General features: G+C 42.4%; 1 protein-coding gene across 2 annotated transcripts in view; it reads right to left on the bottom strand.

Moving 5' to 3' along the window:
* Positions 1–27,500, bottom strand: part of LOC147027860 (uncharacterized) — a 91,229-nt gene that overhangs the window by 35,950 nt on the left and 27,779 nt on the right. For both annotated transcript variants that reach the window (XM_085877565.1, XM_085877564.1), the window contains exons 2-9: positions 19,450–19,546; positions 16,659–18,604; positions 15,533–15,597; positions 11,900–12,063; positions 11,658–11,791; positions 11,432–11,490; positions 10,437–10,603; positions 7,894–8,018 (exon numbers count right to left, since the gene is read on the bottom strand). In XM_085877565.1, coding sequence (XP_085733691.1) covers positions 7,894–8,018; positions 10,437–10,603; positions 11,432–11,490; positions 11,658–11,791; positions 11,900–12,063; positions 15,533–15,597; positions 16,659–18,604; positions 19,450–19,525 — 2,736 coding nt within the window. In that variant the 5' untranslated portion in view covers positions 19,526–19,546. The remainder of the gene's footprint in view (positions 1–7,893; positions 8,019–10,436; positions 10,604–11,431; positions 11,491–11,657; positions 11,792–11,899; positions 12,064–15,532; positions 15,598–16,658; positions 18,605–19,449; positions 19,547–27,500) is intronic.

Here is a 27,500-nt window from a genome sequence, read left to right as displayed (position 1 = left end):
AGCGATCGACGTGCTGCGGGCGCTCTACATGAAGCGCAAGAACGAGGTATACACAAGACATCTTCTCACCACACGCAGGCAAGAAGCCGGTGAGACAATCGATCAGTTCCTGCAAGCTCTGAGGCAGTTGGGCAAAGACTGCAATTTCCGGGCTGTAACCGCCGAGGAACATCGAGATGAAGCGACTCGAGAGGCTTTCATCCAGGGGCTCAGGTCATCCCCCATTCGGCAACGCTTACTGGAAAAAGCACAACCCAATCTTGAAATGGTAGCTGACCAGGCCCGAGCTATGGATGTGGCTCAGCAGCAATCTGAGTCATATGGGACACCGGTGTTGCGAATGAACGCTGCTACGGCGAAAACTCAAAGAACTCCCCGGGATACCTCCGACACTGAGGATGGAGATAAACCCGAGGAATCGGATACCCAGACCTCGTCAAAATCCTCGGCAACTACTTCGGTTGGTAAATGTTTCTTTTGTGGGTATAAAAGACACCCCGCAACAAATGCCCCGCCAGGGATGCCACATGTATGAACTGTGACAAGAAAGGGCATTATGCCAGGGTATGCAAATCTACTCTTAGAAGAAATAAACCCACTTCTGCGGCTCTCTACTCACAAAAGAAAGTAACAGCAGCTTCACCGGGGAATCTATCCAAAGTTATCATCAACGTACGAATTAACGGGCATATGGCCGAGTCGCTGATCGATACCGGTAGCTCTGAAAGTTTCGTCAACAGCTCACTAGCGAAGGGCAGGAAATGGAAGATCCACCTGACAGACAATAGGGTATGCATGGCCTCCACACCACTACAGTCCAGCATACGAGGGTACTGCAATGTTGAGCTGGACGTAAAAGGCTACACGAATCGGGATGTAAGGGTACTGGTGCTTCGTGATTTATGCGCAGATGTAATTTTGGGTCATAATGTCCTCAAGCAGCACACGAGTGTCGAAATACCCTTTGGAGGAAACAAACCTCGTCTAATTCTAAATGCTCTGACCACCGCAGAGGTATCGTCCCCCCTGCTGTTTGCTAACATGTCGCCGGACTATAAACCGATAGCGATCAAATCGCGACGATATACCACCGCCGATATGAACTTCATCACTTTTGAGACCAAGCGATTACTGGAAGAAGGTATTATAGAACTGAGCGATTCGCCATGGCATGCGCAGGTATTGGTGACCACCAGCCAGAACCATAAGAAATGAATGGTTGTCGATTACTCTCAAATGGTCAATCGCTTCACCCACCTCGATGCCTACCCATTGCCGCGCATAGACGAGATGGTCGAACGCGTGGCCAACTACAAAATATTCAGTACCATCGATTTGCGAAGCGCCTATCATCAAATTCACATTCGAGAGGAAGACAAACCTTACACCGCGTTCGAGGCGGGTAGGCGCCTCTATCAATTTAAGAGGATCCCGTTCGGTGTCACTAATGGAGAAGCTTGCTTCCAACGAGTTATGGACGACATCATCTCGGATGAAAACCTCAAAGACACTTTTTGTTTATGTGGACAATGTCACGGTGTGCAATAAAGATTGGGGGGAACATGATATGAATCTGGACAGATTCTTGAGCATTGCTAGAAAATATAATCTGACACTCAACTACGACAAATGCGTATTCTCGGCAAAGTCAATTGATCTTCTCGGCTACACAATAGCCGACGGCACGATAAAGCCCGATCGTGAATGATTGCGCCCACTCCGTGAGCTACCCCCACCTCATGACCTGCAGACATTGCGTCGAGTGATCGGAATGTTCGCTTACTACGCTAGATGGATTCCCCAATACTCCGAGAAAATACATCCCCTGGTGCATTGCAAAAACTTCCCACCAGATGCCGCTGTTGTAAAAGCTTTCCACAGCCTCAAAGACGATATCAGTAATTCCGTGGTATTATCAATCGATAGCTCGGTGCCGTTCGTGGTGGAAACGGGTGCTTCCGATCACGCGATCGCCACAACGCTCAATCAATCCGGCCGACCCGTCGCGTTCTTCTCGAGAACTCTCTCTGGGAGCGAGCAGAGACACTCGGCGATAGAGAAGGAAGCGTACGCTATTGTCGAATCCCTACGTAAATGGAGACATTATTTACTGGGCAACCACTTCACACTCGTCATGGACCAGCGATCCGTTGCCTTCATGTTTGATGGGAAAAATAACGGGAAAATTAAGAACGAGAAAATAATGAGATGGCGGATAGATCTATCTTGTTATAGTTACGACATTGTTTATCGGCCCGGGAGGGAAAACCCTGCTACAGACACCTTCTCTCGGGTCTACTGTTCGGCGACATCCGGTCAGGCTTTGCAAGACCTTCATGTGTCTCTGTGCCACCCAGGGGTAACCAGAATGGCACATTTTGTGCGCAGACAAAACCTTCCCTATTCTATCGAAGATATTAAACAAGTGAGTGCTTCTTGCCCTGTCTGTGCTGAACTAAAACCCAGATTCTATGGCGCCGCTCCTGGCAGGTTGATCAAGGCCACTTCACGCTTCGAGAGACTAAATATCGACTTCAAAGGGCCCCTGCCGACTGAGACAGACAACAGATACATACTCACTGTTGTTGATGAATACTCAAGGTTCCCATTTGCATTCCCGTGCTCGGATATGACCTCGGGCACTGTCGTGAAATGTCTCTCTGACCTCTTTGCCACGTTTGGGAAACCTTCGTACATACATTCAGACAGAGGACCGGGTTTCATGTCGGCCGGGATAAAACAGTTCCTATATGAACACGGCATCGCAACTAGTCGAACGACGGGTTACAACCCACAGGGTAATGGGCAGGTGGAACGGTACAATGGAGTCATTTGGAAAGCCGTAACCCTGGCGCTGAGATTGAGAGGACTGGGGCCCGAGCGGTGGGAGGTTACCCTTCCCGACGCCCTGAATTCCATACGCTCTTTGCTCTGTACGTCCATCAATGCTACTCCGCACGAACGAATGTTTACTCACCAACGACGATATACCAGCGGCCAATCGGTTCCCCACTGGCTAACCTATCCGGGTACAGTGTTCATGAAGCGCCGGTACGACAAAGCAAGTATGAACCGATGGTGGAGAAGGTCGAACTCATCGATGCTAATCCTGAGTATGCTCATGTTAGACTTCCTTTTGGCAGGGAGACCACTGTGTCGGTTCGCCATCTGGCTCCCGCATGTACTCCTCCCGCATGTACTCCTCCCGCATGTACTCCTCCCGCATGTACTCCTCCCTCTGACATTCCCTCCCCAGGTGTCAATTGATCAAACCCGATCGTGTTTATACACTGCACAGCGTTTATTAATATTCACAACATAGAAATCAAACCCGATCGTGTTTATACACCGCATAGCGTTTAATATTCACAACATAGAAATCAAACCCGATCGTGTTTATACACTGCACAGCGTTTAATATTCGCAAGATAGAAATCAAACCCGATCCTGTTTATACACCGCACAGCGTTTAATATTCACAACATAGAAATCAAACCTGATCGTGTTTATACACCGCACATCGTTTATTAATATTCGCAACATTGAAATCAAACCTGGTCGTGTTTATACACCGCACAGCGTTTAATATTCACAACATAGAAATCAAACCCGATCGTGTTTATACACCGCACAGCGTTTAATATTCGCAACATAGAAATCAAACCCGAACGTGTTTATACACCGCACAGCGTTTAATATTCACAACATAGAAATCAAACCCGATCGTGTTTATACACCGCACAGCGTTTAATATTCACAACATAGAAATCAAACCCGATCGTGTTTATACACCGCACAGCGTTTATTAATATTCGCAACATAGAAATCAAACCCGATCGTGTTTGTACACCACACAGCGTTTAATATTCACAACATAGAAATCAAACCCGATCGTGTTTATACACCGCACAGCATTTTATAGCGAACATAGCGAGCTTCATACTCAACGCGTGCACATGAGAGAATAGTAAACAACAACAACAACAACAACACAATACCCTGGCAATTTGGAATCCGTGTCGTCGGCTATGACCCTTTTGCTTCCGGGTTTTTGTCATGGGGAATGATGCATCCCTGGAGATCAAGGCATCGTCGGAGACATGAAAGACCCAAATATCAGACATGGTGGATATTTCCTCTACTGATTTTAATAAAAATAACTCCCGCATCATCAAAAAATAATTTTTAATCGTGATTTACATTATTTGATCGCTGATCCCGAATCCAGGCCGAAGTGACGTAAAAACGTTATACAGTAACAATAAAAATGGTTTTTATAACCATGGTTATAACAATAATGAACAAAGAAAATGCTAATAAAATTTGACTTACAGATGATTATTATATAATTATACGGTATAATATACATACGGTCATTTTTGCAAGTGTGTCTAATGCACAAGTCATAATTCGGAAAACGGGAAGTCGGAAGTCATTGTCTTTAACTGACTGTAGTATTAATTTCTCATTCTCCAGCAAATTCCGTTGGTCCCATGTCAATCGGCTGAACTTGAAAAATTAACGTTACGCAATCAGGTGATGACGTCATAATTCGGAAACCGGGAAGTCGGAAGTCATTGTCTTCAATCGACTGTCGCATTATTTTTTCATTCTATTGCAAATGGCGTTGGCCCCATGTCAATCGGCTGAACTTGAAAAATTAACGTTACGAAATCAGGTGATGACGTCATAATTCGGAAACCGGAGGTCGGAAGTACAATTCTTTTACATCAGGACACTCCTGGGTACATGTTCTGTCAGCATGTGAAGTTTGGTGAGGATCAGTCCAGTACTTTTCGCGTGCATAGGTCACAGACAAACACACACACAGAGAAGACACACTTTCAAGTTTATATTTATAGATACATACATACATCCATACATACCAGTGGGGCATGCTTGCAAACTGCAAGCAACTACTTAAGTGCATCCTACATGCAGACATAATAAACAAGCAGTCATAGACTGGTACTTACGAAATCGTCAACTTGACCTCTGACCTTGTCTAATAAAAGCTGTCTCTCGAGAAGGTAGCGACGCAAACCAGAAGTTTCTACGATGATTCTGTACCAAACCATCAAAAATCGTAACGTCGACCGAAGCAAAAATCTCCATTTCTCCACGCAATTATTTAATATTATTTTATCAGTCACAAAACCGTAATATTCGGCCATCCACCAACGATCTTTTCATAATCCGATGGCTTAGCGAGTCAGGCATGCGACGACAACCTTTATTGGGATAAAAAATGACTTTTAAACACCATCTTTATCGAAAACACCGTCAGCGTGCACATGGAAAACCATTACGTGACTCAACGCTGCGTCTGCTCAAGCGCGCTGCACCACATGACGACCCGTGACGCGGCGAGCGAAATATTTTTTATACAATCTTAAAACATCTCCAAAACATCCAATTTTTACCAGAATTTCGACAACCGAGTTTTAAGCGCCAATCGATCGCAAAAACCGAAGACAAAATTAAAATCAAAGTTAAAACGAACTCGTAACATCGAGCGAAGCAAAAATAAACCATTTCTCCACTTGAATTTATGGAATTATGTTTGACCTCACTGTGACCTTGACCTTTGATCGATTTTGACCAAAATCTAATCAGCGCTAGCCGTCACCGTCCTGAATCACATGGTGCAATTTGACATTGGTAGCTTCTTCCGTTCTTGCGTTATCTGTACCAAACCATCAAAAATCGAATATTTGACCTCACTGTGACTTTGACCTTTGACCGATTTGACCAAAATATAATCAGCACGAGCCATCACGCTCCTGAATAATGTGGTGTAATTTGACATCGGTAGCTTCTTCCGTTCTCGAGTTATCGTGCCGACAAACAAACAAACAAACAAACAAGCAGTCATAGACTGGTACTTACGAAATCGTCAACTTGACCTCTGACCTTGTCTAATAAAAGCTCTCTCTCGAAAAGGTAGCGACGCAAACTAGAAGTTTCTACGATGATTCTGTATCAAACCATCAAAAATCGTAACGTCGACCGAAGCACAAATCTCCATTTCTCCACGCAATTATATTATACCTTAACGTAACTCAACGACGCGTCTGCTCGAGCGCACTGCATCACGTGACTACCCGTGACACGTCGTGTGAAATATTTTTTATACAATCTTAAAACGTCTCCAAAACATCCGATTTTTACCAGAATTTCGACAACCGAGTTTTAAGCGTCCTAAGCGATCGCAAAAACCGAAGACAAAATTAAAATCGAAGTTAAAACGAACTCGTAACGTCGAGCGAAGCAAAAATACTCCATTTCTCCACATGAATTTACGGAATTATGTTTGACCTCACTGTGACCTTGACCTTTGACCGATTTTGACCAAAATCTAATCAGCACTAGCCATCACCCTCCTGAATCACGTGGTGTAATTTGACATTGGTAGCTTCTTCCGTTCTCGAGTTATCGTGCCAACAAACAAACAAACAAACAAGCAGTCATAGACTGGTACTTACGAAATCGTCAACTTGACCTCTGATCTTGTCTTTGTCTCATAAAAGCTGTCTCTCGAGAAGGTAGCGACGCAAACCAGAAGTTTCTACGATGATTCTGTATCAAACCATTAAAAATCGTAATGTTGACCGAAGCAAAAATCTCCATTTCTCCACGCAATTATACCTTAACGTAACTCAACGACGCATCTGCTCGAGCGCACTGCATCATGGGACGACCAGTGACGCGTCGAGTGAAATATTTTTTATACAATCTTAAAATGTCTCCAAAACATCCGATTTTTACCAGAATTTCGACAACCGAGTTTTAAGCATCCTAAGCGATCGCAAAAACCGAAGACAAAATTAAAATCGAAGTTAAAACGAACTCGTAATGTCGAGCGAAGCAAAAATACTCCATTTCTCCACATGAATTTACGGAATTATGTTTGACCTCACTGTGACCTTGACCTTTGACCGATTTTGACCAAAATCTAATCAGCACTAGCCATCACCCTCCTGAATCACGTGGTGTAATTTGACATTGGTTGCTTCTTCCGTTCTCGAGTTATCGTGCCTACAAACAAACAAACAAACAAACAAACAGAAACGGAAGTCATCAACATACTTACGAAATCTTTAGATTTCGCACGTAACAAACACACAAACAGAGGACGGAAGTCATCAATATACTTACGAAATCCATAGATTTCGTAAGTAATAAAAGCATTTATACATTTGATGGAGTGATTTGTTGAAAAAAGCCTTACATTCAAGAGCATGAGGTTGCAATGATATACAAGGCAAAACACAAACTCAAAATGTTCTTATTTCGATGTGTAAAGTTAAGTTAGCGGTTGCTTTGTTTTTTTTTCTGGAATTATTTACATGATTTAATTGTCTGCAAATGTTTCTCACATTTTCGCCATGATGATAGATACTGAGCCTTTCAAGTTGTGCTCACGTTGCTGAACTTTCCATTCAAGATACTTTATGACTTTGTAGGTTTTGGACCACGAGGGCTATGTACCTTTTCATAAACCCCTGTAATTTGAGTTTCGGCATTATTGGTGGCCTTATTTGCATCTACAGTTTCACTGCCATAGCTTGATTCTAAATCACTTATTATACTGAAATTACTGACCAAATATCTCGGATACTAATGCTCGTACAATATAAAAAGTTAGAATAATCAAATACACCAACAATAATGAGTATACAGCCAGTAACTTAACTGGCATAAAAATCCATATCAAACAACATAGCATGAACTAGTATTTACAACAAAAATTAACTTCGAAATTTTGATGAAAAAAAATGACCCTCAAGCTGCTTTAAGGTTTAATATAGTCACAATCTTGAAGGGATCTGGTCTATGGGAATAAAAATGTAATGTAATGTTTTGTGCAGATCATGGATGCAGAATCCTTACCCCAGACAAGACCTTTCCCGAAAGGGTTTTGAAATGAATTGACTTCTTCTTCTTCAGTTCATTGTTGAAAGTTTCATCCACCAGCTTAAAGAAAATAGGAACAGCCTTTATACCTGAGGAGAGACCTGCAAATCAAAGGAAAAAATTAATCATCTGTGCTCAGATCATCACAAATTTCTTAAGCCCAAAAACCTTCTGTGGATGGTAGCCAGCGGATGTAACCACACCTGATGGCTATCACTACACGCTGGATACTATACCTTAAAGATAGCTGAACTGAAGCATTTCTGCACACGTCTCTGCTTCAAGTGGTTACTGCAGGCATGTGAACCAGCAGGGCTGTACCCATACCGTTTATCAAACAAAGTTACAATATTTTAACTCTTCTGGGACCCAAAGTGAACCAGATTGTGTGACAAAATGATGGAAGCAGAAGATTCACCATTACTTACGAAATAACTTATTTGAGAAAACAGCTGCAGCCGAAGGTTGCCAGTGGGAGAGGATTCAGCAGGCCAAGGGACAATAGCTGGATAACACAAGGTTGACATGGTCATACCCGCAGCAGAGAAGTTCAGTGCTGGGGCGAAACCAAACACCTTGATTCGCTTCTTCCTCTGTTTTCTGAACAACCATTGAGCTGCCTTTTTACTAACCTCTGTTCCAAACCACCTCCAACATTTTCCCTCCCGAAGCCTTCCACCAAGTCTCCACCCCAAGGCCTTCCACAAATCCCTGCCCTAGCATTCAACAAATATCCTTCTTTCATTTTTTGACCGATAGCTTCCAAGAGGAGTTGTTAAACAGCTCTGTTAGTGGGGGTAAACGTGCCATGTCCGCCCCCCCCCCAAACCTACCTCCATATCTGTGAGGCTCGGTGTTTTGATTCTAAAAGCACAACATCGCACCTTCACTGAAAACATTTTGTAGTGACTCTTTACCTTAAACACACACTTAATACAAGATAAGAAGTCATAATCAAAGATTCTACATAGATGGAATCAAATACAAAGGCATATTTTACAATAGGTGGTTTAGAGGATTTCCACCTGCTGTATTACCCTTCCACTTCAATAACTGCATTGTACCGTTTTTACAGCCATTTTTCCCTGCTGTGCAGGGGTTTGGCTTTTTCTTGAGGCAATGTTTTAAGGCCGGATGCCCTTCCTGACGCCAACCCTGGTCGCCTCTTACGACACACAGGGATATGGTACACCTATTCTAACCGGGGCATACACCGGGACCAGTACACTGGTACTCATTTCGCCGACCTCGGAAGGATGACAGGCTGAGTCAACCCCCTGGTGTTAATTCAGCAGCCAACGGGGCTTGAACTCAGGACACTGGGATCCCAAGCCGCCACCCTAACCACTAAGCCAACACCAGGCTTAATAACTGCATTGTACATGTTTCTCTAATACAATAACAACTACAGAGTTAAAAGAACATGTTACCACACACAGTGTTCAGGTATATACATCATTTGAAATAAAAGAATGATTTTAAAGTTCATTCAAAAATATTCCGGAACTTTAGCAAAATTGAAGCAATCTTACACACCACCTTATATAACATGTCCAAGTACAGCAAAACTGGAGGTTATTGGAAGTGACAAGAAAGCGATTTGTGTTCTCCAGTGTTCAAGTACTGCACTGTATTTACAGTGCTGTAATTCAATTCAAATAAAATAAAGATTGCAAAAGTCATATAAATAAATTAATTCCAGAAGTTTACGACTATTGATGCAGTGTTTATTACACCACCCTATCCAACACGTTACATTAGTTATTCATGCCTGTTGTTTGTGTCCTTTATGACATCCTTAAAAACAGTAAGTTTCCTGTTTGAAATGATTTTCAATTTTGTTTAACTTCCTGGGAGATGGAGTAAAGAATTTATCTCACTCCTCTCTGTGCATGTGTGGTTGGGACGAATTCAGCGACAAAGAACTGTTAAACGGCAAACTTGTCTTCCTTTCTATGTTCTGATTCGTGTTCAAAATATAACTGATATGGTCAAAAAAAATTGTTTTGTCAAATATTAAGTGCATTGTTTTTGTTCAATATGTTTAATTACTGGAATATGGGTACAGTGAGCATTGCATCATCCAATAGGCAAATTCTCGGAAAAGTTTCCGCTCCATTATTTAAAGCTGTATAATATGACACGTCTTTTGTACATATTTCAGTCAATCACTAGATGCTTTGAAAACCATTGAATGATTTGGAAACAATGGAACCAATGAATATTGAAATACTGTACAGAGCAGATTATCAACAGTGTACAGAGTTTGTCTTTATTACATTACATTATAATAACATTCAATTTAAATAAGTTGTTCCTCAATCATAAATTGACGTTTGGAGACAGACAGACAGACAGACAGAGAGAGAGGTACAGACAAAAACCAATTGCTTAACCCCACTTTTCATTTCGTGTGTGTGGTTTATTAATGTAATGCAAAATAAAATTAAAATGGCCAACACGAATTGGAAGGTTATGGTTCCAATTCCGGAAACACAAGTCGGATATTAAATCTGTACCTCCAACAATTACACTATTCGCTGGAACCTCCAGATTAGATGATCCAAGAAGCATCGAATTTCCGATGCCTTGCACAATAGCATTCAGTATCTTCTTTTTGTTTGGCAGAGTAGTGATGTTCAACACTGCTGTGTTGTCCAGGTGCACCATGCCATCTGTGTTGTTTCTGTCAAACAAATGTACACATACAAATTTTGCATTAGTTTTATGGAAACCATAGAAGCAGTTTCATTCGATTTATTTCTGTGCAACTTGCTGATGTCACGTTTACCAAGCCTGGGTGACATGCAATGGAGGTGTGGACAAAAAAGCAGTTTGACTGCTCAGCAATGTTCAAAGGTTACACCCTTTGGCAGGGTGCAACATCGAGGTGTTAACGTGCTGCTTCTATGTGTTCAAGGTAGTTATACAAATCAGATCCAATATAGAAAAGACACCAAAAAGAAAACTCCAACAAAGAATATATATATGCCTGCCTCTAAAGGCAATGCCACCCAACATACAGTGATACATACATATACATTGGGAAAACGAGATGAGACATCTTCAAAAGGAAGTATTAAGAGCAACCTTATGAAAGGCTTGATCAAGAAATTTATACTTAATGCCCAAATTAGTCTTCATCTTTTTCTTCTTCTTGCAGATGGCAGCTTGGCGGCCAGGTAGCTATCATTTTGTTGGGGCATGACTGGACTGTGCCGCTAATTCCGTGCTCCTACACCAGTACACTGGTACACTGGTATTCATTTCACTGACCTCGGAAGGATGACAGGCTGAATCAACCCCACCTGATGTTAATTCAGCAGCCAACAGGGCCAAACTCAGGACCTTAAGATCCCAAGCCAGCCACCCGAACCACTGAGCCAACACCCTGGCTATCATTAGTGCCATAAATGATGGGATACAATAATCATTCAAACCTATCAATGTTTGACATGCAATATATATTAAGGGCAGCCAAACACTGCAACAAGTGAGGGGAAATGCAACTCACCCAATGCTATTAGTAGTCACGGAGAGAACTTTGATGTCCACGCCTATAAGTTGTTCCAGCTGCAGTAAGTGAAAAAAAATCGTAATTATAGCAGCAGCAGTTCATGTTAGTATATTGATTTGGTCTTGGAAAAGGAGGGCATGGAGCATTTATTTACACTACCTGAATTACAATATCTGTGTGTTAAGAGCAATTATCGTTTAATCCAAGTTGAAATGTCACATACCTCATCATTGGCCTCTTTGATGAGATTTTGTGCACTTGGAGAGGTCAGGTTGTCCAGGTTGACGCTATATGGGTAATTTATCAGGTCGAATATGATGCTAACATTTACACTTGAAATATTATAAATAGTGAAACCTGTGGCAGAGAGAAGTAAGCATGGCTGATTGCAGTGATGCAAATTGAACATTTTCTCCACTTTTAAGTGAAAGAAAAAAAAATGTGTGATGACAGAGAGACACTTACCCTCGACTTGTACATTTTCAGGAATGATCCTGAGGTTATCACCCAGCGTATTGTTTACAATGTTGCTGGTGATTGTCAGGAGAATTTCAGTTGCCTGAGGCAGTTCAGTAGAGGAAATGTTTGTTGCAAATATGGAATCGATCACTGCATTGGTTGATCCATTACTGCAAAACAACAACACTTACTTTGCATCGCAGGTCTTTCAAAATTATGAATACCATATATGTATTCTTTGAATCATTAAAGAAGTTGTAGCAGCTCGAATTTTTTTTTTTTTATGGTAAAAACATTACAATGCAATATCATGAAAATATAGGAGGTTTTCAAACTGGGAATTTAGCAGACGCACAGATTATATGGGGGTTGGGGAGGTGGGGGGTCATCAGCAGCCATTTTTACATCTATATATCTTATATATTACTAAAACTCTCATCTTGTGTGTGTGTGTGTATATATATATATATATATATATATATATATGTATATATATATGCATGTATTTATGCATGTATGTATGTATGCATGTATATTTGTATGTATGTTCCTGAAATACAGCCAAAACGGTACACGACAGTGCAAAAATGTTCGGTCCACCTTGCGCACCATTCTGCTGCGGTGTGCAGTATCAAATTTCGTTCAAATCGGGCAATGAAAAAAAATATTTAAAAAATCAATTCCCAATTGAGTCAAGTACCCTTCGGGAGAATTTGATCAATGCAAACAACCTCAGCGGTATAGTTCACTGGAGCTATCTTTTTTTTTTTTAAATGATTTTTTTATCAACTGCTGTCACAACGGGAACCCAACAGGTTCACGGGTCATCTGGTATATAATAAATATATGATCCTCGATAAAGAGAACAATGAGCTGACACTCTAGGTCCCTGCCTTTTGGGTGGTATGAGTAATAGATCTGTGTAATATGGAAGCTAAATCTTGAACGTTTTTTTGAAATATTGTGTACACATGCCAGGTCACTGAAATAGTTGCCATGGCAACATAATTCAGCCAATCACCGGCGTCATATAATTAGGTTGAGATAATGCAATGAGGAATACATGTCTGCAATATGAAAGCGAAATGTTCAAGGTTATTTTAAATATCACGTACAAAAAAGTACATGGACAGATGGTCGGTCGGTCAGTTGGAGCTCATTTTAATCTCCCCCGTCTCCAACCTTGTCCGGATGGGTGGGGGTGAAATTTTTTTTTAAATGAAAGTGAGGTTAAATATTCCTTTATTGTCGATCTTATCATGAAAATCACTAGTAGTCGAATATAACTTTACAATGAATCATGCTTGTGCTTGTGAGTATGTGGTACTCTTTCATCCCATTTGCTTTGATCTATTCACAAAAAAATGAGCATTATTGGCCCCCAAATGGACTTGGTCTGAAACGGGGGCTTATGGATTTGGTCTCGATTTTCGTGTCTGTAATTACGTGCGTGCCTCCGCAACCATATATCGGATTTGTATGGACGGATTTTATCCATTCTTTGTACAAAGACAACAGATTATGGTATACATAATATGCACGTCATTGTTTTTTTTCCGAGATCAGATCCAAGATGGCCGACTGGTGGCCATTTTGTTACTTAAACGTGTCCCTTGCAATGCAACCATTTCAAAGACATGCATGGTCTGATTTTGTTCAAACTTGGCATAAGCACAGTACATGTTGGCATACACGTGCTCCTCGCTTTATTTTGCGTTCTGATCAAAGACGGCTGACTGGTAGACTGGCGGCCATTTGAGTTTACATAAATATGGGCTACCCTTCAACTCCATACAGCAAAATTACAAAAACAACGGGGGCTATGACGTTTTATGTCTTTTTTTACTTGTTAATTCAACTATTGCTACTTACCTACAATGATTTGGTTGGTGATTAATGAGTGTGATTTTATCAAGGAATATGAAAACTGCATAAATTTCCATATTTGTTCATCTGTTAAAAAGTCTTATTTCCTATTCCTGTGTTTGATGTCCCTCAACTCCTTTGGTTTTTATTACAAGCAATTTGTGAGCTTTTCTTTGATTTTGGTGAGATTTTAATGGTAGTGCAAACTTTCTTTGAATGTTATATAGTACATTAGCTGTACCTAGCCATTGCTTCACTCATGGATTTAATCAAAAGACAGCACGTTGCACTTCACAAACATATTGCATATCTATCTGTGTTCCAATTGGGATGTAAAATGAAGTGAAACAAGCCAAAAAAAAGGATTATTTTATAACACGTACTTGTTGCTGCTGCAGTCATTGTGACTGTGACTGGGGCTGTTGTTGTTTGTGTGCTCCAGTTCTACTTTTGTATAGTTATCTCACCAAAGGTGGACGAAGGTAATGTTTTCACCCCTGTCTGTCTGTGAGCAAGATATCTCAAGAGTCTATTGATGGATTCGGTAAACAAAATTTGGTGGGCCGGTTGGGTGTGGGACAAGGAAGAATTGATTCGGTTTTGGGGAAGATCTGAATCCGAATTCGGATCCGAGAATTTTAAAAGTGATTCTTCACCAATGAGTGATTGGGCCAAAAACGATATATAGCAGGATATCTCAAAAAGTTATGGACGGATTCGGATGAAACTTGGTGGACACATTTGGTGTTTGCAAATTAAGAATTTATTCGATTTTGGTGAAAATCCGGTTCCGGATACAAGAATTAAATTTTTTTTAAAACAACTCTTCACCATTGAGAGATGGGGCCAGAATAATATATAGCACGGTATTTCAAAAAGTTGTCGATGGATCATGACAAAACTTGGTGGATAAGTTGGGTCGATGACAAGAACAAGCGAATTAGAGTTTGGTTAAAGTCCTGATGCAGATCCGGTCTATCAGTGTTATACAAAACGTTAACAGTTCAGCCCTGCGCAGGTATGTGCTTTATCGAGTGCCGTTCTAGTTTTCTATTGCTTCGAGAAGTATTACTATACATAATTTTTTATGCTCGTTTCATGTCTGTCACGCTCTATTGTGAAGGGTCACTGCCGTCGTATAATAATAACAAAGGTACCGTTGGAACCGCTACATTGAAGCTCCAGTTCTTGCTTTTTCTTCTTCCATCTCAGAAAAGACAGACTTTTAAAACGGGCATTTTTAAGATTAAACGGACACAAAGTTTTGTTCCAAGTAAATAACATAGCTTTCCAATCATGTAAATCGATTATTAGCTCTACTGAGTTACCATTTTTAGCTCGCCTGTTCGAAGAACAGAGAGCTATAGCGATACCCCCGGCGTGAGCGTCAGCGTCAGCGTGAGCGTGAAAATGTTAAAGTTTTTGGTGCAAGTTATTTCCTTTCTAATGTTTTTATCTACCACACTGTTTTTTACTGATTACATTATACAAATACATATATTGCTTTAAAATTATTTGGATCAGACTTCGCTGCAATGCTTTATAAAAAATATTATTAGACTAGTCTTTTAAAAACGATAAATGTATAAACAGGCGAGCATTGGGTGGCTTTGACACCAACTCTGGTTATTATTCTAAGACAACAAAAACCTTTTAGAATAAGGAAGACGTGAGGGAAACACACACACACACACACACACACACACACACACACACACACACACACACACACACACACACACACACACACACACTTCTCATCAAATCTCCCACCTGAAGGATTTCACTTCAACAGACTGAAAGCTGTTGGGAAACTGCTTTCTGAAGGCATTAGAAAGCTGAAAAATAAAGCAAAACATTCTATTAAAATTCAAGACAAGTAAGAGATCACTGCAAGTTTGCTTTGCCGACAAATAACAAGAGAAAAACAATGGAAATATATTTTTATTTACTTACAAAAAAATTATTTCTTGGCTGCTTGAGCACTAACCTTTTGACCAATGCAAAGATGAAAATATTTTGCATAATCCAATGGATTGTTGACAACTAAGAGAAATGCATCAATTCTGTAGTTTGACAGGATGATGCAGAGGTCGCGCACTTTTTTTTTTAATCTGGCTAGCCTGGATTTTAACTTCAGCCTGACGAATTACTCTCTGATTGGTGCTTTGCGGGCATTGCGTTGAATCACAAAGTGTGCCATCCATCAGATGAACATTAAGCTGGGTGTGCAGTTTGCTAATGTGAATTGGTGGGTATTATGGTGGAGATGGTTATGTGAAAGAGAGGGGGGAAATGGGATTACGAAGAAAGGGGGCAGAAGACGGGGTAAAAGAGGCAAAGAGTTGAGTTGTAAAGCCAAGAAATGTGTGCAGGAGAAGAAGTAGGAATGAACACAAGAAAATCAAGAGTGCTGGCAACATCTAGCAACAGTTAAACGAGGGAATCTGGAACCGTATCCTGAGCTTTCAAAGTAAATCTCTGAGAGCAGAGTCTGCAGGTCATCACAAGAAGGAAATTAGAAATGGAACAGTTACAAAGACATATCACTACATGATATGGGATTTGAACACTATATTGGATTTAATCACAATATGGGATAAAATATATTCAAATGTCATAAGCTAGAAGTTCCATTGGGAACACCAAACAGGCCAACCGAAGCAATTAACCTAACTCATCAATTTGTTTTGTTGTTTCTTCATAAGTCTCTCTCAAGTTTTTCATATTGCTGTATGGATAATGATTAAATACTGAAAGCAAGTGGTTCTACCAGATAATAGTGAAAAATCACAACTTACTCACATGAAAAGGTTTTTGTAACAGTTTTACAAACTAACAGGCTTATATGATGGTTTGGCCACTCTGCTTTAGCTGGGAGAATAAAATGAGGCCTTACCGGATTTTTAATTTTGGCAGCAAGTTCCTTGAATTGAGGGCTATTTTGGTCGTTCAATTTGTCATCGAATTTCTTGTTGAATTTTAGAACCAGCCCAACAGTTTTCTTCCTTGTAGGTGTGGATGGGGAGGATACTCTTGGAATAGTTATGGCAGTGGAAAGTGTCGGTCCAGGTGTCGTTCCAGTTCCAGTTGCACTTCCAGGTGTCGTTCCAGTTCCAGTTGCACTTCCAGGTGTCGTTCCAGTTCCAGTTGCACTTCCAGGTGTCGTTCCAGTTCCAGTTGCACTTCCAGGTGTCGTTCCAGTTCCAGTTGCACTTCCAGGTGTCGTTCCAGTTCCAGTTGCACTTCCAGGTGTCGTTCCAGTTCCAGTTGCACTTCCAGGTGTCGTTCCAGTTCCAGTTGCACTTCCAGGTGTCGTTCCAGTTCCAGTTGCACTTCCAGGTGTCGTTCCAGTTCCAGTTGCACTTCCAGGTGTCGTTCCAGTTCCAGTTGCACTTCCAGGTGTCGTTCCAGTTCCAGTTGCACTTCCAGGTGTCGTTCCAGTTCCAGTTGCACTTCCAGGTGTCGTTCCAGTTCCAGTTGCACTTCCAGGTGTCGTTCCAGTTCCAGTTGCACTTCCAGGTGTCGTTCCAGTTCCAGTTACACTTCCAGGTGTCGTTCCAGTTCCAGTTGCACTTCCAGGTGTCGTTCCAGTTCCAGTTGCACTTCCAGGTGTCGTTCCAGTTCCAGTTGCACTTCCAGGTGTCGTTCCAGTTCCAGTTGCACTTCCAGGTGTCGTTCCAGTTCCAGTTGCACTTCCAGGTGTCGTTCCAGTTCCAGTTGCACTTCCAGGTGTCGTTCCAGTTCCAGTTGCACTTCCAGGTGTCGTTCCAGTTCCAGTTGCACTTCCAGGTGTCGTTCCAGTTCCAGTTGCACTTCCAGGTGTCGTTCCAGTTCCAGTGGCACTTTCAGGTGTCGTTCCAGTTTCAGTGGCACTTCCAGGTGTCGTTCCAGTTCCAGTGGCACTTCCAGGTGTCGTTCCAGTTTCAGTTGCACTTCCAGGTGTCGTTCCAGTTCCAGTGGCACTTCCAGGTGTCGTTCCAGTTCCAGTTGCACTTCCAGGTGTCGATCCAGTTCCAGTGGCACTTCCAGGTGTCGTTCCAGTTCCAGTTACACTTCCAGGTGTCGTTCCAGTTCCAGTTGCACTTCCAGGTGTCGTTCCAGTTGCACTTCCAGGTGTCGTTCCAGTTCCAGTTGCACTTTCATGTGTTGTTCCAGTTCCAGTTGCACTTCCAGGTGTCGTTCCAGTTCCAGTGGCACTTCCAGGTGTCGTTCCAGTTCCAGTGGCACTTTCAGGTGTCGTTCTAGTTCCAGTTGTACTTCCAGTTCCAGTTGCACTTCCAGGTGTCGTTCCAGTTCCAGTTGCACTTCCGGGTGTCGTTCCAGTTCCAGTTGCACTTGCGGGTGTCGTTCCAGTTCCAGTTGCACTTCCAGGTGTCGTTCCAGTTCCAGTTGCACTTCCGGGTGTCGTTCCAGTTCTAGTTGCACTTCCGGGTGTCGTTCCAGGTGTCGTTCCAATTCCAGTTCCAGATGTCATTCCAGTTCCAGGTGTCGTTTCAGTTCCAGTTCCAGGTGTCGTTCCAGTTCCAATTCCAGTTCCATGTGTCATTCCAGTTCCAGGTGTCGTTTCAGTTCCAGGTGTCGTTCCAGTTCCAGTTCCAGGTGTCATTCCAGTTCCAATTCCAGTTGCAGGTGTCATTCCAGTTAGAGTTACAGTTCTAGGTGTCGTTTTAGTTCCAGCTTCTGTTGTTGTTGTTGTTGTTGTTGTTTCAGTGCTAATTGCCATTGTAGTGCCAGCTGATGTTTCAATCCCTGTTGTTGTTTTCATTCCAACTGTCACAGTCATGCTTGCTGGTTCTCCAATGTCAGCTGTTGTTGCATTAACAGCTGCTGTAATTTCAGCACCTGTTAATATAAAGGAAGATATGACAAACAAATGGCTGGAATTATTGAAGAAGCATGTAATCATGTTTTGTTGTTGTCATGGCGTTCAAAGATAGAACATTTTTGCTTTTCTTTTATTTATGCTATTTCCTTGTTTAATATGCAGGTCAGGTCAGGTCAGGTATGGGAGCATGTGCCAGAGCAGCGTGTCGCTACGTCCACTTTCCGCCGGTACTCCAGGGGCCTCCGTCTGGCCATCCCCCAGGCAGATGCCTGGCCCATCCCCATCTCCTTGAGATACCGATCAACCTGCTGCAACCACGAGGCAACCTTCTCCACTCACGAGACTCCCTCGCCAAGAGAATCTGGTGAGCAGGATCAGCGTCAGGAAGACGAGCCACATGTCCATACAGCCGTAGCTGACGCTCACAGACTATGCAGGTAACAAATCTCATTTGAGTCTCTCTCAGCAACCGCTCGCTGGACACAAAGTCCGACCAGAGATAGCCATGGATTCTCCAAAGAGACCTGGTACCAAAGGAATTAAGTCTCCGTCTCAGATCCCTGGTCAGAGTCCAAGTCTCGCATCCATCGAGCAAGACTGGAAGCACCAAGGACCAGAAGACTCGGTCTTTCGTCCTCCTGCACAGGTACCCGCAGCGCCACACCACATGATCCAGTGAATCCACGACTCCCCAGGCCCGACCCAGATGTCTATTGACCTCTGACTCACAGCCAGCAGAGACATGAATATCACAGCCAAGGTAAGTGAATCTCTCAACGATTCTCTTAATATGCAGACCACGTGCAAAATAGCAAAGTTCATGATAACATCTTCCATAGAAACCACACTCCTCAATGCTTACCATGAAGTATGCTGAGGATGATGCAAATGCCAAACACCAAGGCATGGGGCATCATCACAGAGTTTTCTTTTGCCATGTTGGCACTGTCAATTCCCTCCTGAAACACAATTGCATTGCAAGTGTTTTGTACAAGATCTTAAAAAGAAACTAGAAGGGCACTTTTTGACGTCACATCACCACATGTGCCTCCGCATACATTATTACATCAATATGCATACTCGTATCAAGTTTGATTTAAATCCCTGAAGCCATGTTAAAAAAAACATAATTAACAATTCTGGCTGCCAGAACATGTGTCCGATCAGGTTGAAATTTAAAACATATATTCCCCATGACGACTAGATTATAACTGTGATGTTTCACATCAATTGATGAAGTGGTTCAAGAGAAAGAATTTTTAAAAAGATTTTCGTTCAATACAATATGGCTGCCAGAGCATGCGACCTATTAATTATTTGTGAACACCCTGATATTCCCCAGGCTTGTGGAACATGTGAGTGAAGTTTCCCTTTGATCTGTAAAGCCGTTCTGGAGAAGAACATTTTTAAAGGTTTATTCTTCAAAAATCATAGTTGCCAAACCATATGACCTATGACGTCATAGGTGGAGAAATTTTTGTTCTTCATGGATAGGCGATAATACTGTAAAGTTTTGCCTTGATGTGTCCAGCTTTAAAAGAGAAGGATTGAAGGTTTTTTATGTTTAAAATATGGCTTCTGAACCATGTGACCGATGACGTCATTAATCATATCCCCCATGCACAATTTATCCCAAGATGACCCTCGAAAATTCTCATACTGATCTGATAGGGTTCAACGTATGCAATTATGACGTCATCACGAAGCCACCTATGACATCATTAAAAAAAAATCACACTTGTTTCGCATGGCGAGTACTTCACATGTGCCAGATTTCAATTTTTTCCCATGGAGCGGTTTCGGAGATAGAGGTCCAAAGTTTTTCCTTTTTTCCAACATGGCTGCCACACCACGTAAACCTATGATGTCATAATTATCATACAAACATTCTTCATGAGTAGTCACGTCTATGTTGAAAATTTCGTGTCAATCGAATAAGCGGTTGCACTTTGCAGAGAAAATAAGCATGGACGGACATACGGACGGACGGACAACTTGAAAACATAATGCCACCGGCGACTTCGTCAGTGGAGATATGTATATAAAAAAAAAACTTCATTGTTACAAATTCAGAAAAAAATGATACTTTCAAAAATAAAGATTGAACTACTGAAAGTGACCACCAAATAGGCTGCCACAGGAGACCATTTATCGTTCAGTTTCGTTCCGAGGTCAGAAGTTCTAAAATATAAATATTAGTATTCAGAGAACAAGATGAGATCCAGCAGACACTAGAAGTTTAACTCTTGATGTCTGCCAGTTTAGAAGTTTTGTAAGCTTTAAGCTTGGACTATTGCTCCACGTTGAAGCACGAATTGCCCACTACTCTTTGAAATGAATCAGAGCACTTTCTTGTGTCACATGATGTGTGTGATCATGGAAGCGCATCAATTGTCACAGGTTAGTCATGTCGAACACAACATCATCTTTGAAGTGCTTTCTTCGATGATCCACTGAGATGTGTTAAATATCAAGAATGGTTGATGACGTGGGTAGGAATGGCTGGTGCTTGCCAATGTGCAATGTTCAAAGGATCATGAGCATCTTGTCCAAGTTGTGTAGGCTCACGGAGACATTCCTACCGAAGCAGGTTTTCATGTCACCTGTTATCGGCATTTTATTAACAAGCGGCTGATCGAAATTAGTGAGAAAAGGCGACTGAAGAGGAGCCTGTGGTCCACCGACTCCGAGTTTGAGGGGTCAGAGTTCAATGTTCTAGTTCTGCCTATCTACTTAAGACGTACTTCATCCTAAGCAAAGCCTGTGGAAAAAAATAATGTTCAGATCGAGTTTTCATGCCTGAGCAGATGTCTGACCTGCAGTATACAGAATTTGCAAGAAGGTGGTGGAACGCAACACGAGAGTGCCCATAAAATAATAAAAGACACCTTGATGTTATCTTAGACATTGGCAGCAAGGTTAGTAAATCTTTCAAGAGTGTGAAACTATCAGGCCAGGTATGGGAGCATGCGCCGGAGCAGCGCGTCGCTGCGTCCACTTTCCGCCGGTACTCTAGGGGCCTCGATCTGGCCATCCCCAAGGCAGAAGCCTGGTCCATCCCCATCTCCTTGAGATGTCGATCAACCTGCTGCAATCTCGTGGCACGTGGTCGGCCCATTGGCCTCCTCCACTCATGAGGCTCCCTCGCTGAGAGAATCTGGTGAGCAGGATCAGCGTCAGGAAAACGAACCACATGACCATACAGCCACAGCTGATGCTCATGGACTACATAGAAAACAAATCTCATCTGAGTCTCTCTCAGCAACCACTCATTGGACACAAAGTCTGACCAGCAATAGCCAAGGATTCTCCAAAGAGACCTGTTTCCGAAGTAGTTTGTCTCCATCTCAGATCCTTGGTCAGAGTCCAAGTCTCCCATCCGTAGAGCAAGACTGGAAGCACGAAGGACTTAAAAGACTCAAACTTTCGTCCTGCTGCATAGGTACCGACAGCAATGCACCCCGTGATTCAGTGAATCCATGACTACCAAAGCCTGATCCACACGTGTATTGACCACTGGCTCACAACATGTGGGGACATGAATATCACTGCCAAGGTAAGTGAATCTCTCCGTGACCTCCACATCCTCACCACAAACAGGTACAGACAAGACAGCATCCAAGACGCCATTGAAAGCCTGGATCTTAGTTTCAACCCAGGAAACCCGTAATCCCAGCGGCTTTGACTCCTCATTCAGCGCCTCGAAGGCCCCCATTAGGATATCTTGAGTCTCCGCAAAGATGACTGCATAATCTGCCAAATCAAGTTCAGATATCTTGACTTTCCAAAACGATGCCCCACAGCTTGATCTCGCTGGCATCCTCCCCAGAATCCAGTCCATACAAGTGCTGAAAAGTGTGGGGACCAGAACACACCCTTGATGAACTCCAGTAACAACTGGAAATAAGTCATTTTCAGTGATTCTTCTCCATTGAGAGGTGTTGCTAAACCGATATATAGCACGATATCTCAAAATGTTGTGGACGGATTCGGACGAAACTTGGTGGACAGGTTGGGTGTGTGGCAAGGATGAATTGATTTGATTTTGGTGAAGATTCGGATTTGGATACGAGAATTATTTAATTTAAAGTAATTCTTCACCATTGAGAGATGGGGTCAAAAGCGATATAGTACTGTATAACATGATATTTCAAAAATATATTGGGCCCGATATGTTCTCGTGGATCAGGCATTACGTGGGTGGCACAATTAAGTGCTGGCGGTGGTCGTGGAGATGGTGCACCAAGAGTTGAGATCGAGAAAGAGGGGAATGGAGAAGGAGGAGGAGGTTGATGGGAGAGAGGTGGTGCTTGTGAAAGAGGGCGAGGTGGTAAGAGGCGGAAGGAGGAGGAGAATGTGGTGGAGGGCAAAAGGTCTGCTAATTTATTGTGATTGGCAGGTGGTGACAGACCTAAAGCCACAAATCATATTCCCAGAGGAGATCTGCGTGACAAGGTTGTGGCCTGACATTGTCATCTGGTCAGCTACAACAAGGCAGTCTCATCTTGGGGGAGTTGTCATGACTTTGGGAAGAGAACATTGATAAGGTGCATGAGAGGAAAGTACAGTGAACTGGAGGTGGCATGTCAGGAGAAGGGTTGGCAAGTTTCTTGTCAGTCATTTGAGGTGGGTGCGGTGTAGAAGGTATCTCGGCAATCCCCACCTCTTCCCCTCCCTCCGGACTCCAACTCACCCCTGGGGTCCCTTCAGACTCCCACCCCCCACTTCCCCTACCACCCCTGATTAGTGGAAGTTGGTTTTGGGGCTTCCCAGTCTCTGGGGATGTGTACAGTGCAAAAATGCAAGTTATCTCTGTAGCTAACTTTTAAGACTCTCTGCACCACCACTAGGTGGCGCTACACAATACACATTTCCATGAAGAATTTTCATCGACCTTCCCTCCCAAACCCTGGTGACTACAGATGAAACCAAGTAGCCCATGTTCACCAAGAGGTCGAACTTGGTCCATGTGCCAAGTTAGGTGGCAACTGGCCCAGTAGTTTTTGCATGATTGGTGTTGCATACAGACACACAGAGAGAAAATGACATTTATTTATTAGATGCTTCACCCTGTCTGGAAATTACTGCAGCATGGAATAAACACTGGTCGAGCAAGCCCTTAAGATTTTTGAGATGCATTTCAAGATAGTTCAGTAATAATGTGCTAATCCCCAAGCTCGTTCAGATAGAATTAAAGCCAGGTATAACTGCCCAATTCTCATCGATCGTACATGACATCAAGCTGAATATCACATCAACTGTCACTCACTTTTAACATGAAATATCCCATTGTCTTTTACATACAGGATAGTTGACTATTAGTTAAGAGATAAATTGTTTGCACAAGTCATATTTGACTGCTTAGTGTATTTCATAAGTGTATTTGACTGCTTCATCTCTTCTGGATTCTTCATAGTCTGCAAATGCTGGAGCAGGCTCAGGAACAGTGAATTGACAACAGCATTACATTTTATCTCATACGAGCAGAGTTAGTCGGCACTGCCTGGTGCTGTTCTAAATTCTGTTGGCATTTTGAAGAAATCAAATTTAGATCCCCCCCCACCATTTTTTTGTGGGGGCCTAAACCACCTCCCTATGAGGTCTGTCTAAAAATAACGGGACTGACTTCACAGAAATTTTACTCCAAAAAGTATATTGAAATCACAGCTTGTCCCCTTCAAAATAGTTTTCCTCCAGTCTCACACATTTGTCCATCCTCTTCTTCCACGTTTCGATGCACCCCCAGAAGGCTTCTTCTTGAATCCTCCGGGGCTCCATCGTCACGGCCCTTTTGATGGCCAAAACATCATGAAATCGGGTCCCCTTGATCACCCCCTTGAGCTTGGGGAATAGGAAAAAAATCACAAAGGGCCAAATCTGGCGAATTCGGGGGCTGCTCCAGAGTTGGCACGTTCCTCTCCACCAGAAATTGTCGGATGCTCAGGACACTGTGAGCAGGGGCATTGTCATGGTGGAGCACCCAGGTGTTGTTCTCCCACAGATCCCTCCTCTTGTCCCAGACTGATCTCATGAGGCGCCGGAGGATCTTCTTGTACACGTATTGATTCACTGTTTGACCCTGTGGTAGAAACTCGAAGTGGACGATGCCCTTGATGTCAAAAAACGCGATGAGCATCACCTTGACCTTCGACTTCAACATCCTTACTTTGTTTGGTCTTGGTGATGCCGGACCGTTCCACTGATGACTCTGCCGTTTGGTCTCAGGATCGTAATCGAATGTCCACAATTCATCGCCAGTAATGAGTCTCCCGAGCAGGCCTGGATCGTCCTCGAGGTGCTCGATAATGTCTTGATAGACAGTGAGTCTTTGCTGTTTCTGGTCCTCGGACAACAGCTTGGGGACCATCTTTGCGCACACCTTGTGCATTTCGAGATTTTCAGTGATGATGCTCCAGGCTGTGTCCTTGTTGATAGAAAGTTCCTCAGCAATCATCCGCACCGTGAGTTGACGATCTGCGCGCACCATCTGCTTCACACGCTCGATGTTGTCTGTCGTTCTGCTCGTTGAAGGTTTTCCAGACTGTGGATCATCTTCAACCTCCTCCCATCCCTCTTTTAATCTCTTGTACCTTTCAAATGCATATGTACGTGACATCGTTTCTTCCCCTTAGACTTGCTGCAGCATTGTGAAGGATTAGGAAGGTGTTTTGCCAAGCTTGGCAAGAAACTTCAGATTGGCTCTCTGCTCACGACTCATAGCACAACGGCTCAGACTAGACAACGTGTAAAGCACAAGCTGTAAAAAAAAAAAATCACACAATGAGCACAGTCAACCATCACGAATCATATATATTGCTGGAATGTTGCGAAAGACTGTGACGCAACCCGTTTATTCAAGTTGTGTATGTGGAGCACACAGCAGGCTCAGTCCCGTTACTTTTTAGACGGACCTCGTACACCCACTAATGAATGGTGTCGTGGATCATTTAATAATACCATTCACATAGCTACAAAGATTGAGGCACTATAGAGCAATTTTAGGGTTGTACGTTATTTTTATTTTTTTTTAAATTACCGTCCAAAAAAAAACCTCTGAAAGTTTGATGAAGATCCGTTCGGCCATCTTTGAGAAAAATGTTGACAGAAAGACAGACAGATACAAATGGCTCTCTTATAGTATGGTATAGATATGATGTAAAGTATAAAACAATGTTTAACAAGAACGTGAATTGCTTTGCAATACATATCCCCTACTGGTCCCAATGAATGTTCGGGACACAAAAATTCATTTATGTTTAACACACCCTCAAGCCGATACTGGAAACAAAATGAAGAATACGAAGAAACCCTATAATACACCATGTTTAGGTCTATTGAGAAAAATAAAAGGAAAGCAATTTTCTCTGCCTGTGAGACACCAGGATGACAGTTTTAGAGCTGGGTTGGAATTTAAACCCAAGCTAAACACCTCAGAAGCAAGTGTGAATTGCTCGGCAAAGCATTGAGAGTCTCAATTATTAGTTTGTAAGTGAACTTTATGTTGTGGTTATTGAGGCACATTTCATGGACATGTAGTTTCTGTGTCGAGGTAAGTGTGATAACTGTCCCTGTTGTATGATGTGCTAATCTTTATAATGTAAAATGAAACTTACCATGAAGGTAAGTTTATGAAAATTTATGATTTGCTCTACATCTCAACTGAAATGGTGACGACCACCTCTAAAAGGTTTCTTCTCATCATCTTTTTCTTTCATATGCAGCACAAAGCTGCAGGGAAGCATTATTGGCTGAGGGTATGGCTGTGGCTACTGTGCCACTGATGCAATGCAATGCCCTTTGTAGGTGAAGGCAGGAATTGGTAATTTGTTCATAGTTTGCCTCCTCTTCACGAAGGACACCATGGGATATTTAACAACCACAAACTAATACTGACAGATAGGAAGCCTGCTTAACGTCTATCTGAGGGACAGCACACACATTGATGAATCACCCTGCCTGTGAAACACCAGGAGAACAGTTTGTAGCTGGACCGAAATTCAAACTTAGGCGACACAGCTTAGAGGTGAGTATGCATACCTCGAGGCCATCCTGCCAGTCCCAAATAGTTTTTTGAAGCATTATGTTTCAAATGAAGTCATCACACCCAGTATAAAAATGATGTGGTGACATCTACTTTTGAGGCAGGACCACAGCAAGGACGTGTAACTTCCTGTTTGCCTGGGCTTCACTTTCTAGTGGCATGGATACTCTCCACAATGGACATACTGGAATTGCAATAAAATTTGTTACGTCATCAAAATAACCCTGTGTTGATATGAACACAACACCCAGCTTCGCGATGTGGTCGGTGTGCTGCCACACCTAAAATCTAGGTGTGGTTCTCAATCTGACTCTCCAACGAGAAATTCAGATCAATCTGATTGACAATCAGAGCTGCTCACGTAGCTCAGGATGTCCTTGTAATTCACATAAAAGTACATTAGTGTCGTTATCCTGTATGTGATTTCTTTTTCACAAGCCCCACATGAGCCTTCGATTCCTGCAAAAACAAAAACAAATGGATAAACAGCATTTGACACCTCATTAGAACTCATCAGTGTAATGACTTAAAAAAACAAAACGACAACCACTCGAAATGTATCCTGAGCTGACTGGAGGCTTCAAACACTCTGATGAAATTGCTGCCACCCATGTCACTTTTCTTGCTTTGAGGTCAGGTGGCACAATTCAGTATCAAACAGTTGGCAGTTAAATATTTTTCCCAAAAAGACAAAACATTACAAGAGTTTAAGAGTTGAGCAAAATAGTCATGGAATAAAGCCAGTTAAAAGCACCATTACAAACCTTATCATGATTTATTTTAATGGAAACTCATGTACAAGTCATTATACATGGACTATATATATATATATATATATATATATATATATATATATATATATATATATATAT

The sequence above is a fragment of the Eptatretus burgeri genome, chromosome 4 (genome assembly GCF_056783735.1).
Source record: "Eptatretus burgeri isolate ZD-2024b chromosome 4, Ebu_testis_v1, whole genome shotgun sequence".
Classification (NCBI taxonomy): Eukaryota; Metazoa; Chordata; class Myxini; order Myxiniformes; family Myxinidae; genus Eptatretus; species Eptatretus burgeri.
This window is presented reverse-complemented; position numbering and strand designations above follow the sequence as displayed.